At 35.2% G+C, this 14120-nt stretch overlaps 1 protein-coding gene across 1 annotated transcript in view; it reads right to left on the bottom strand.

The window, feature by feature from the left end:
* Positions 1-207: 207 nt before the first annotated feature.
* Positions 208-14120, bottom strand: part of shtn1 (shootin 1) — a 32734-nt gene continuing 18821 nt past the window's right edge. Inside the window, 11 exon segments of the mRNA XM_048191282.1 lie at positions 208-1150; positions 5605-5751; positions 5833-5959; positions 6145-6195; positions 6891-6997; positions 8197-8282; positions 11447-11501; positions 11504-11572; positions 12496-12649; positions 13295-13441; positions 13582-13676. Of these exon segments, the coding sequence (XP_048047239.1) occupies positions 5618-5751; positions 5833-5959; positions 6145-6195; positions 6891-6997; positions 8197-8282; positions 11447-11501; positions 11504-11572; positions 12496-12649; positions 13295-13441; positions 13582-13676 (1025 nt within the window). The 3' untranslated portion in view covers positions 208-1150; positions 5605-5617.

The following is a 14120-nucleotide window of genomic DNA, read 5'->3' as shown; positions in this document are numbered from 1 at the left end:
GAAGGAAAACAAAACAATAAAACTTGGTTACAATTATTACCAAATGTGACTGACTGCATACTAAAACAGTGACAAAATTTCAGTTTAAAATTTCCAAAAATCATTTAAAAACACTAGAATTTGTCATTTCAGCCAATCATAAGATGTCACTTAAATTTTGAAAAAAAAAAAAAAAACCCAAACATAATTTAAATAAAGCCCACCCAAAATTTTTGATATATTTTAATGTCACAGTAGTCACAGTAAACATTTCCAAAAAGACTTGTTCTGGAACATTAACATGTATTAGATATGAAGGCAACACACCAACAAATACTTCATAAATAAAGGTGTACAATGGAGTTATTAGAAAAAATGCATACAAAATATATCTTAGCCTTTACAAAAGACTTTTAAACCTAAACTCTTGAAATATCTATATATAACAATAACAGTATATATTGTTTTTCGTGAACAACAGTAGATTAACCAACATTTAACATTGTTCTTTACCAGATTCACAATATGTGGCATTACAAACCACCTCATGGCTTTCCTTAGACTTGAAACTGCAAAAATTCCACAAAGCTCTTCAATTCACAATGAAATAAAACACTTCTCAAACACAGCCCTGAAATAGAGTGTACAGTGTGTGTTATTCTCTGTTGCAGACCAGGGTCAGGTGAGGAACAGAGTGAAAAGGGGAGAAAGAGAGAGTGAGCAGGGAATAAAGTTTCATCTTGTGTCCGGGAAGATTTAACCCCATGAAGAGCTCTAAGCCGCACTGGAAATTGTGCCTAAGTGTGTGAAAGCAGTGGAAAGGCGTCACTGAGCCTTAGCACAGACACACACATCTCTTGTTTCACTGCACAACAACATCACAGCAGCTGCAGCTCACCGGAGGAAATGAAATCCTGTTGTGTAACGAGGCATGACAAACGTCACACCATTGTATAAATTTGATCTAGTGTGCGTTTAGGACAGAATAAAATGCTTCTCTGTGGAGTGGATGGGGAAAGATACAACATTTCAAGGATCAAATTCACAGCAGACAATGTGAAACATAGAAGTTGTTTATCTAAAATGCCAGTGAATGGACCGAGCAAACATTTAATCACTGACCTCAAGTCAACAGGAGATGCTTTAAACCCATCCTGAAAGATTTTCCAGCCTTGTAAGACAATCAAAAAGACCTTTAGATCCCATCAAGGTCTGAAAGACCTTATTCACTTTAAATTTATTTGTTTTGATTAGTTTTACACACACAATACCATCAGTAAGATTTGTTTTTAAAGAAATTAATAGTTATTATGAGTAAGTCTGCATTAAATTGATCAAAATAAGACAGTCAAGACATTTGTTACAAAAGATTTTAATTTCATAAATTAATGAAATTAATAAAAATAATGCTGTTCTTTTGAACTTTCTATTTATCAAAGAATCCTGAAAAAAAAAAAATGTATTAGTGTTCACAAAAATGTTTTCAACATTGATCAGCATTCTAGAATAACTTGTGAAGGATCACAATATTACTGTTTTTACTGTATTTTTGCTCAAAAAAAAAAAAAAATTAAGCCTTGGTGAGCTTTAAAGACTCCTTTCAAAAACTTTTGAATTATAGCGTATATAATTCTATAGACATCTAAAGTTTTGAAGGGCATTAAAACGGCATCATCCAATACTTTTTTCTAGTAGCTTTCATGTTATACTATTTTTTTTTTTTTAAATGAGTTTTTTTATATTGCACTTCAGCCCTACTTAATGGAATGTGCAACCACTTAGAAATCATAATTTGACTGCATGAACATTTTGAACTTCAGACTGAAAAAAAAAATATGAATCTTTAAAAATTTGCTCCTTCCATTGACGTTTCAAAAGAAGAATCTTATGTTGTCTTTCCTGGAGGCAGGCATGTGTTTAGCTCCAGAAAAGGGGTTCATTTCTAACTAAACCAAAGTATTTTTCTGTATAACAACACCTTACGAAAGTCTTACCTCCTTAATGAAGAATTTAATGTCACAAAGATCAGCCACCTCTCACAATGTCTCTTCAGGGTTGCCATAAATGAAACCTCCTCAGGCCCATGGCTATAGGCGCTTTCAGAAAGCTTCAGACACTTAAGCCACCCATTTAAACTGCTTTATATATACCATTCAATAGCGCTTTATTGTCATGTTGGCATGTGAACAATTTGAAAAAGAATAACACATTTCATTACAGCTCAGTCAATAGATGTATAAATAGCATCAATTTATTGTCTGTTATTTTAAAAATTTGTCTCCAGAATAATAGTTGTGTGATTGATGACCCAAAATTGTTTCTCTTCTCTATTGTTGGCAAAAACACCAATTTCTGTGAGAGAAAGACCAATACTGAATGAAAAAAATATCCAGGTTCATGAAACAGTAAAAAGACTTTTAAAGGGGGATAAGTTCACACTAGTGGCTTGTAATTACAGAGCGGGACATTACAAGGTTAATACTAGTCTAGCCAAAGCCATTTGAAAACACACTAGGCTGGCACATGTTCAAGGCTAGTCACCAACGCCCCTCTAGAAATGCTTCTCACATAAACAAAGCATGTGTCAATGACTTTGTTCAGAGAGGATGGTCCAGCCAATGTATAAGACTGTGGGACCGAGGGGATTTCGTTTCACTGCTATTAAAACCATTCAGACATTCAAAGTTCATCAAAGCGAAGAAAATATTCAAACATTACACCACTAAAAGATTTGTACATGTACTCAAGCTAATACTTCAACTAATGTTTCTTCTTACAAACAGAAGTTATTGCCCAGGGGTTGCTCTTTCACAGCTTAGGAGGATATATTTATCAGCTTTAAGTATCAACTTTGTGTCTTCTGAAGTTAGCCAGAAAAAACTAAAACAGACTCAAATTGTTGACATGCAGGAATAGTATAAAGATAAAAAACGATTATGGATGAGACAGTTTAGATAATTAGATATGTGAAGAATATTTGAGCTATTCTGAAATCCCAGACTTTGTCTCAAACTGTGCTCAAATTTGCTAAACAACATTGTTGAGATTACTATAATAATATCTGAGATCTCTTGCGAATTTCAAGCAACCTCTTGTACAAGTGAAATGTTCAAAAGTTTGGGGTCGGTAAGATTTTTAAAAATGTTTTTGTAAGAAGTCTCTTATGCTCACCAAGGCTGCATTTATTTGATCAAAAGTACAGTAATAATCTAAAATATTATTACAATTTAAAATAATTGTTTTCTGTTTAATATATTTAACCCTCTACCGCATAGTGTTGCCATATGGCAAAAACTCTTTGTGCTCATTTCCTTACCACTGTCTCTTTAAGAGAACATTCTCGTTTTTTTTTTTTGTTGGCAAGAGAAGACCTTAATTTAGCTAATGATGTGCTTTGGTTAAGTCATATGACATGCAATTTTCTGACAGACTGCAGTCTCTTGTCGGTAGTTGCTGAAAGCAAACTAAAACGTCAGTAACAAACAAGGACCCAGTCATGTCACATTCACAAAAAAAAATTGTTAACATCATCTCAGGTAAGTTATGATGACATTCACCACTCAAAAAAGTTATGAAATTAGTTTTTGGTAAATAGATAAAATGTCTGTGTTGCCATATGGCAACACTGTGCAATAAAGAAATGACATTATTATAATAGGTTAGCTAGCTAGCAAAGGTCAGCTGCAGTCTGTTAAGCTGTAACAATAACAACATTAATGCTAGTGATATAATGTTGATTAGTCATATGTTAAGGACTGCCATGGCATTTGTATTATGGATTAAATCAACATCAGAGACCTGCCACCACAGCCAGTACTACTGGCCCAGACCAACCACTGGCCTACCATGGTGTCTCAAAAAGGCAGGTGCAAGTGGATGTAAGTGTATTGTTAGGGTGAAGTGCACCAAATGTGATGTGTACATGTGCCTCACCTCTTAAAAAAAATGCTTTTTGAAGTTTCGTACAGAAAAAAGGTGAAGTTTCAAGGATTATGGGGGGGTTCATGTTCATAATCTTCCTCTCATAAGATTGCGTAATGTTGAATTTTTATGAACTGCAATGTTTTTGGTTTTATGTCAATGTTTTATGATACATGATGAACAGTATTAGATTTGTTTTTAACTGTCTACATTTGCAATTTAAATAATATTCACAAAAAACGTAATGAAATTCAAAGAATATAAAGCATTATTCAGCAAAGGAGAATGGAATAAATAAAAGCACAATATGTTGGAAAATAAGTATAAGGTGTTGTTTATATTTACTGCTAAAGCTTATAATATCACCAGTTGATTCAATACAAACAACATTTCTGAGGAAAAATATTAACTATGTACACTTACACTTATTCCAAGTTATTTCCACTATTGTATGTTGTTGCCACATGGCAACATTTCATAAAGTACCTTAAAATAATATGTTTTTCCAGTTTTTTTTTTTGTTTTTTTTTACAGCACTTCAAGTTAAGCCATTCTAAGAAAAGAAAAAGAGTCAAATATTTTTTTCTATAGATTTATCATAATGTGTGCAGTGGAGGGTTAAAATGTAATTTATTTCTGTGATTTCAAAACTGAATTTTCAGTAGCCGTTATTCAGTCTTCAGTGTCACATGATCCTTCAGAAATCATTCTAATATGCTGTTTTGGTGTTAAAAAACATGTTATTATCAACATTAAAAACAGCTGTGCTGCTTAAAGGCGCTCTAAGCGATTCTGAGCGGAGTAACTTCCTGTTGACGTTCGAAGTGTTGTCAAACAAAACAGAGGCTAGCTAGACCCTCCCTCCTACTCCTCCTGGCCCTCCCCTCCGTGCTTCCTGAAACAGTCATGAACGCGCATTTAAAATGTAAGTAGCTTGCGTATTGATGCTGCTTGTCGGTTATTGGCTGGAGCATGTTTATTATGTTAAGTGGTCCAGGCTGCACCAGTTTGTTTTTATTGCAGTTTTCGGAGCTTGTGGCGACTACAGAGACCGCGTTTTTTTACAGTGTGTTCAGGGGACAGGCAGCTAGCGCATAGTGAGGAGATGTTTGCGGTATGTGACAAAAAAAAAAATTAGGCCTAAAAACACGTCAAATCGCTTAGAGCGCCTTTAATATTTTTGTGGAAACTTTGATACTTTGAGTAGAACATTTATGCGAAAGACACTTTTTTTTTTTTTTTTTTTTACAATGTAAAAGTCTTTACTGTCACTTTTGATCAATTAGTGATCAAGTATTTTTTTTTTTCAAAAAAACATTTTTTTAATGACAATGTATGTTAATATGCTGAATCATACAGTATATAAAATATTTTCTGTTATGCATTTGGAAGATATGGAAATTGAATATAGAAACTATTTTTGAACCAAGCAAAAAAGAAAAATTAACTGAACAATTGGGATTAAATGGTGTGACCCAAAACTAACAAAAAAAAACAAAAAAACAGCACACACATTTTCTTGCCGCTGTCAAGTCACATTACGGCAGAACTTCTGCAAGTATTTTAAAAATAGTATGTAACTCAAGGCATTTAAACTTTGTAGTCGCACGTGTTTGGTTAGTTTGGATGAATTATGCTGGTGCAAGAAGACATATTTTGTGTGTGTTTTATTGTATGGCTCTGCATAAAAGAGCAGATACTCACAACCTATGAGCTCCTATGAGGGCTTGAGTAGGTCAGTGCATACTGTGGTTGGTGTGTGTTGCGGTGTGTCCTGTTCCCTTGTGTGCTGGCCTGGTTCTGGCTGGCTTTGCTCAATCTGCGTCAGATCCAGAACACTAATGGGATTTGCTGGAGGGGAAGGGTTGAAAAGTTAAACGGATGATCTGACTCAAGAAAATGTGGTGAAATGTGTGTGTGTTTTTGACTGACTGTTATTCTTTGCAGCCTTCAATGCTTCCCTCCGTCTGTGCAGGGCTTTCTCTAGCTCCGACTTCGGTGATGGTGATGGAGGGCGTGTCCCAGGCGAGGAGGAGGGAGGAGGGCGCTTGACGGAGGTCTAAACAGAAAGATTCCATTACAATGCTAACAGCTAGTTTTCAATTCCATTGCAATATTTTTGTTACATTATTTGTTTTTTTTTTAATTAAAAACATATTTACGTCCATATAAAAATCTATACATTTTTAAGTGATGATAATAATAATTTATATATTAAATAAAAATAAATAAAGCAATCCTGACCAGGATTCCCTGAAGTTCCTGTATAGCAGAATTTGACGGTGTCTGTTCTTTCTGCAGGGAAACCCATCAGAAAAATAATTAAGCAGCATGTCATGAAATCAAAGACTATGTAAATGGGTGTTATTATTTTTAAAATGTAAATGTTTTTATTAATAATAATAATAATAATAATAATAATAAACTGTTATATGGCCTACTCACAAGGCTGCATTATTTGAGCAAAAATACAGTAAAAACAGTAATATTGTGAAATATTACAATTTATTCCTGTGATGGCAAAGCTGATTTTCATCAGCAGTCTTCAGTGTCACATGATCCTTAAGAAATCATTAATATGCTGAGTTGTTGCTTAAGAAACTTTTATAGTTATCAATGTTGAAAAAAGTTGTGCTTCTTAATATTTTTGTGGAAACCATGATTCAGTTTTTTTTTTTTTTTTCAGGATTATTTGATGAACTTGTAACTCTTGTAATTCTTTGTAACAAGTATTTACTGTCACTTTTGGTCAATTTAAAGCATCCTTGCTAAATAAAGAATTAATTTCTTTAAAAAAAAAAAAAATGAATTGACCTCAAACAATTAATTGGGAGTAATTTGATCAATTGGTCCCCAATCATAAGTAATTTAATTTAATTGCAATATTTATCTGTACAGAACATAAAGTCAAGTACAGTTAAAGTGGAGAATTTGTGTGGCAAGTTGTATTCAGGCTGTGAGTGTTTTGTTTGAGTTTTTATGAAACGTACCGGTCCAGGTCTGGCTCTGTCGGTTGTCTGGGTAACACGTCGGAGTTGAACTCCGTTTTTGATTCGCTGCATCATCTCATCCACAGCTTGCTGTTTGATGTCCTTCTCTGTCAGATTAAAACACAGATCAACACACATTCATTGCGTGAATGTTACTTCAGTTATAGAATATGCAGATGCACTTATGATAAACAGCATTTATGTAGATGAACACGCGTCTGCCGCTTTTCATCAGCGGTCAATTTAGATACAGAATAATATCAGACATACTGACACAACTAAACAGAATTACGAGGGTTTCTTTTTGAGCTGGCAGGCACAAATACTAAAAAACAAACCAAAAGAAAGGTGATCTATGATGTTTGTCTTTGTTTAGCGGCCTTGAAAAACACTTTTAATCATTCCGTCATTAACTGGAACAAAAAATCTGAATATTATCTGCTTACCAGTATGATGTTTTTCTGACATGATAAAAATCTCTAAAAAACATCCTCTTTTCCGAAGACATGAAATTGGCAGTGCGTTTCAGAGCTCAGTATAGTCCAATAAAAACCTTCTATTCATATGAGATCATAAAAATGTTGTTTGACATTAACAAGAACACCAGAAAGAAAACCGCAATTACGAGAAAGTATCTAAGCTTTGGCCTGCACTTATACTTATTATAGGATGTGAAAGAATTTTAGTCAGTTCGTTCAAAAGATTGGATTCCTCGTAAATATTCAAACCCAGTGAAAAAGTAAATCCAGTGCTAGTGATAAAGGAAAGGCTAAAGTTCACCAGTCAAACTGTATAAACCTGAACTTTGTGCCAATAATTGAAGAACTGTTGTAAGCATAAAGTGTTTGTCCTTCAGCAAAAAGCTGCAAGTCTTTTTTTTTTCCTTCTCTTCCATCTTTTTTTAGTATAAGGCTGAAAGAAATGGCTCAGGACAAACTTGAACTTGACCCAAGTCTTTTACTTTTACCCACTGCTGTGATGAGGAACAGAACTTTACTAGTATGCATTAATTACATTCCATCTGATTGAATTTACTGCAGCATTTTAATTGACACTTAACACTGATCATAAAGGTCTGAGATCTTTCACGCGGCTCGATGATGACGAACACAACTGCAGCCCTGCTAAAGAAACAATGAAAGAACCCTGAACCATCAGCCATTGCTGATTACGGTGCTTTTAAATTATCAATCTATGTAAACTTTGTATTTATTAATTATTAGACGCATCCTTCAAACAGCAGAACTTTTAACCCAAGTAGATTTATAGAATTGAAATGGAAATGTGCCAGAACTTTGCTCTTTACCTGGGGTTTTCTCAGAGGAGTCTTTCTCCACTAATGCAATTTCAGCGCTCACATTTTTTTTCTTACGAAGTATAGACAGTAATGAGCTGAAGGAGACAGAGAAAAAAGAAAGAATTAGAAAAATAGCTACTGGCTATTAAACTATAAAAAAAGAGAAGAAAAAACGACAAAAGGACAAGCCCTTCAATATGTCCTGCCCAAACTTCCTGTTTCAACAAGAAAAACTGTCATTAAAACTTCCCAATGAGCAAACAGCCCAATGAGTGCAACCAGTTTCCATCAGATCTTTTAAAGGGCTAGTTCACCCAAAAATGAAAATAATGTAATTTACTACTCATGAGTCACCCTTATGTTGTTCTACACCCGTAACACCTTCATTCATCTTCGGAACACGAATTAAGATATTTTTTAGAGATGCACCGATTGCAATTTTCTTGGCCGATTCCGATTTCCGATTTTTTGTTAGTGAGATCGGCCGATACCGATTTTTGCCGATTCCTATTATCTTTCTAAGAACTATAATTGACATTATATACAAACAAAAATCTACTTTTCTTCATTGCAAAGTTTTATTTTCATTAAAAATCAAGTAAAAGTCAGTAATAAAATATAAACAGCTCAAATAAATGCAATAAAATAAAGAGAGCTATGAAGCTAAGTTTTTTGGGTTAATGGGTTTCTATTCAGGTAAGAAATACTACAGAAATTAAAGTAATCAAATGTAAAATGACACATTCAGTGTTATTTTACATCGGTTACCTTAATTTCTGTAGTCTTTATTGTAAATATTAATACAAATAAATTCTTACCATTAAAGATATAAAACGTATTCAGTCAAGAGCAGAAAGGGATTTTCTTTGTCTGTTCTTTGATTAACATGACAGACAGCAGCAGAAATATTGGACTGCTGTCCCTTTAAGAGTTTATGAACGGTGTTCAACAGACCCAATACTGTTACACACAACATGGGTTCACTTTGACGTCACGCCGCGTTGAGTTCTGGGTAACTTCTTTGTTTATACGCCATCTTGACAGGATCGCGCAGCCTTTCCGTCATTGAGTTTAGTTCAGTAATTTGTTTTCTGTCGTGATTGTGAAAAATTTCACCATTGTATGTCATTAATGCTGCATCGATAATGGTGATAGTAACTCTGATAATCATTCTGAGAGAAAACTGGACAATGAACAACGTTTTTTGCCTTTTCTACGTGTAAAAACAGCAAGGGAAGCAGTTCGAGGAGATGACGAGAAGACGCTGGATGGCAAATCTTTTAGTAATGGCACTGATTAAACCCACTGCATATCACTCAATAAAAGAATCACATTGCTGAGTGTTTTTTGAAATTTTTGGTTTAATAATTAACATTACCTTTTGCGAGTCTGACTCTCACTCCGCTCGTGAATTAGTAGAACTTGAACGGGGACATTCAAATGCTTTTAAGAATGAAGAAACGCTTAATGCACCGAGACAAACACAAGATTCTGTACATATCTGTTAAAGCATACTGTGTGGAGAACGCGTTGCGTTCATATTCAGGGCTCGTCTGCACATATTTTAATATAATGTCATCATAATACACTAAGCCAGCATTTTTAAAAGGTGCCATTGCAAGGACTCACTACTAAACTGTTGACAAGCTCCTAGGGTTTTGATTTTGTTTGTCATTTGTTGAAATAAATATAAAAATACAGTGTGTTCGTGTCCGTCTGTCCGCTGACTGACCCATAATCTCTGATTCTCTGGGATCGTGGAAAGGAATATTTACAATGACAACAGTTGTAGGCCTACTCAATATGCTTGTTTAAGCATCATTTAAACGTTTCCAACAAATAAATGAATCGATTTTTCTCAGCGTGATGAACACATACTTTTATTTGGATATTCATATGGCTGAAGCAGCAGCGAGCGTCCAGTGTGCGACACGGTAAACAGATGAACATTGTAAACGAAATTCTACAAAACTTCAGTGAAAAAATAAAAAATAAATAAAATTATCATGCGATGCTATAAAATAGCTTCTGTTCCCTGCAAACGATACCCTTAAAAATGTGAATGTTCCACTTAATGGCAGAAACAAAACAAAAGGTAAGCAAGTATCTGTATTCATTTCAGTGCAAGTAGTAGGGGGCGATCCTGTCAAAAATGGCGGCGCCGCCCCGGCATGCAACACGACATGACGTCGGTTCGTATTCAAAACTGACTGTGTTTATCTGTATACTCGCCAAGATTGCCTGTGCCGCTGGTTTTGACATAATTTTGTATGTATTTGACAGTTTAAGCGCATTATGCTACTCGTTTTGGTACTTGTGAGTGTGTTTGGCTTCTGTCTCTGTTTGAGACTGAGCGTGGCTTGTTCGCTTCACTAATATAGATCAGTGGGGCGTGTGCTTTCGGTGTGAGCGCGAAACCTGCGGGAATGACTAAAATTTATGCACAGTAAGCACTATTTAACCGGAGTGAATGAGACGAGAGAGAGAGAGGAGGCGCCCGCGCGGATGTGTGTCACTTCACCGTGACAGAGAAGAGAGCGGGAACGCGCAGCTGACGTTATTGCCTGTGCCGCTGGTAACAAAACGGATCGGCTCAGAATCGGTAAGAAGTGAGGGAAATCGGCCGATTCCGATCCCTGGCCGATCAATCGGTGCATCTCTAATATTTTTGTTGAAATCTGATGGCTCCGTGAGGATAGCCAGCAACGACATTCCTTCTCTCAAGATCCATTAATGTACTAAAAACATATTTAAATCAGTTCATGTGGGTACAGTGGTTCAATATTAATATTATAAAGCGACAAGAATATTTTTGGTGCTACAAAAAAACTAAATAACAACTTATATAGTGATGGCCGATTTCAAAACACTGCTTCATGAAGCTTCGGAGCGTATTCTCGTCGCTTTATAATATTAATATTGAACCACTGTACCCACATGAACTGATTTATGTGATTTATATGTTTTTAGTACATTAATGGATCTTGAGAGAGGAAATGTCATTGCTGGCTATGCAGGCCTCACGGAGCCATCAGATTTCAACAAAAATATCTTAATTTGTGTTCTGAAGGTCTTACAGGTGTGGAACGGCATGAGGGTGAGTAATAAATGACATTATTTTCATTTTTGGGTGAACTAACCCTTTAAATGGTATCTTTTTCATCAGATTTTCAGATTATATTATTGGACTTTTGCCAAATGCTAACTCTCATGTATACACTAATTTTGACAGCTTTCGCCAACACAAATAGACACTCACCTGAGTGGGTTGCTTGAGGGGGCAGGGGGTGGAGGTGGAGGAGGTGGGGGCGGGGTGGTGGAGGGGGTGCTGGAGCAGCTGGTGGTGGGTTGGAGATCTGCTGGAGCTTCTTTTTAAGTTCCTCCACTGCAAAACACACAGGGTTCTCAGAGATACAAACACCTGGTTGGTTTTGAGTGCTGTCTGAATTTAAGCAGGTGTAACATACACTACTGTTCAAAAGTTGTTTTTTAAAGAAATTAAATTAATACTTTTATATTCAACAAGGATTCATTAAATTAATTAAAAAGTAACAGTCAAGATATTTATAATGTTACACATTTCTATATCTAAAAAATTTCTATTTCAATTAAATGTTCATTTGAACTTTACTATTAATCAAAGAATCCTGAAAAAATGTTATCATGGTTTCCACAAAAATTGTAAACTGTTTTCAACATTGATAATAATAAGAAATGTTTCTTGAGCACCAAATTTAGCATATTAGAATGATTTCTGAAGGATCATGTGACACTAAAGTCTGGAGTTACCTCCCGTCATAGGAATAAGTAACATTTTTAAATATATTAAAATAGAAAACAGCTATTTTAATATTATTTCACAATATTACTGTTTTTACTGTATTTTTGATCAAATAAATGCAGCTTTAGTGAGCATAAGAGACTTTTTTCCAAATTTTTTGAACAGCGTTGTATCTGCAACTGATATAAATAAGAAAATGTATTTCAGGCATCTGTCCTACAACACACAGCTCAACAACAGACGACACCTGATGAAGTGGTTTATGTGGCTTAAAATTAAAATATGTGAACCTGTCAGGGTTGTACATCATTTTGAATTGAGAATACTGTTTAAATTCCAGCTCAATTCAAGAATTTAAACTGAGGTATCAAACAATATCCAGAATTGAATTTAAACTTGAGGAAGAGGAATGAAATTGGAATGAAATTCCAATTCAACTTCCTGTGGCCAATGGAATTCCAATTGCAGATCAGGAATTCAGAACAGCTTTTAGTTCTTAAACTCTGAATTATTCACAACACCGGTACCTGTGAATCTGAGGTCTTTGGCTTCAGTTTCAGCTTTAGTGTGTTTGTGCTGCCACTCTTTATTTTCCTCCTCCAGCAATTCTGTCTGTCTCTGTAATGCTGTCAGCTGCTTCTTTAATTCACTGCTGTGTATCTGTTCTTCAAGAGCTTTTACCTAGATTCCACCAAAATACACAGAGCACAACAATCGAACACAAAAAAAACATTGGTTATTAAATTGGAACGTGACCTTTGAATCATAAAGAATAGTTCACTTACAAAATGAAAACCCTGACATCATATAAAGATTATGTCATCAAATTAAATGGTGGCCAGGCTCTCTCTGGGTCACATCCACTTTTACAGTATAGAAAACAGCAGCAAGATTTGGGACACATTGGAACGACAGGAGTGTGATGAAATTATGACTTTTTTGGGTACACCATGCCTTTAAGGCAGTACAACATAGTGACTGGTCATGATCTTGTCATAGTAAATATGTCATACATTCTGGCTAAAATTTATAGTGGTGACAGACACCCACAAAGTGAGTCAAGCTGACTCCAGCCATTTTCCCCAATCCTTTAATCATACATTAATGATTGTTTAAATGCAGAACACTGCTCAATTTTTCTCCTTTTACACAAGCAGGTGATAAACTGCATGTGTGAGTTTTTGAGTGACTCTGGGAAGGGCTGGTGTGGTTGATTTGATTGGTTTGTCTGTTATTATTTTAATGACATTCAGTCTGTACCCTCTCAGGACACTGTGACCTAAAGGATACTGTGGGGATTAGTGTGTGTGTGTGTGTGTGTGTTACCTGCTGTTGATGCTCCAATCTTTGTGTCTCTAGAGTGTGTGTCAGTGAGTTGATCTCTGCCAGAGCTTTCTGCAGAGCTTCTGCTGGAGACACAGTCTGGATCAACATCTGGCTTTGTCTTTTCAGCTTCTTCTGTTCTATTAGCATCTTCATACACCCACAGAGAGACAAAGAGAGAGAGCGCACATATGAAACACATTCACACACCACTTAATTAACATATTCCAGAAATACATACATATTCAGAGTTCCTAGAATGTCTTATGCATTTCAATAAATTATTTCACCTCATGTGCAAACTTCTCTGCTTCAGAACGCAGGTCCCTCTCAAGCTTTAGATCTTCCTGCAAGGCTTCAAACTCATCTAAAGCATACTGAGAAACTACACACACATACACAGGCAAGCATTCAGATGGTTAGAGTTTGGATCCTTAATGTCTGTGGCAAACAATCTTTGAAATGTCTATGGTGCACATCAATGAAATGTACATCATTGTTGAATAAAAGTATTTATATTAAAAAAAATTAACTCTGACTTTTAAATAGTAGTGAACGACAACAAATTCAACATGGATAAAAAAAAAGTAGTGAAGCACTAAGGGCCTCTGGAATATTTACCATTATCTTCTATTATAGGTAACAAATGTGCAGTTCTCTCATGCATTTCATATAAAATGGGTATTTTATATTATTAATTGGAAGTTTTTTAAATTCATACATCAAACTGTTGAACAACTCAAAACACAAAACAAACAAACAGAAAATTATGTATTCTGTTCTTTTTCGGATTTTTCATTATCTGTTATGTGTCTATAGTCAAGCAGAA

Source organism: Megalobrama amblycephala, linkage group LG5, assembly GCF_018812025.1.
Source record: "Megalobrama amblycephala isolate DHTTF-2021 linkage group LG5, ASM1881202v1, whole genome shotgun sequence".
Classification (NCBI taxonomy): domain Eukaryota; kingdom Metazoa; phylum Chordata; class Actinopteri; order Cypriniformes; family Xenocyprididae; genus Megalobrama; species Megalobrama amblycephala.
This window is presented reverse-complemented; position numbering and strand designations above follow the sequence as displayed.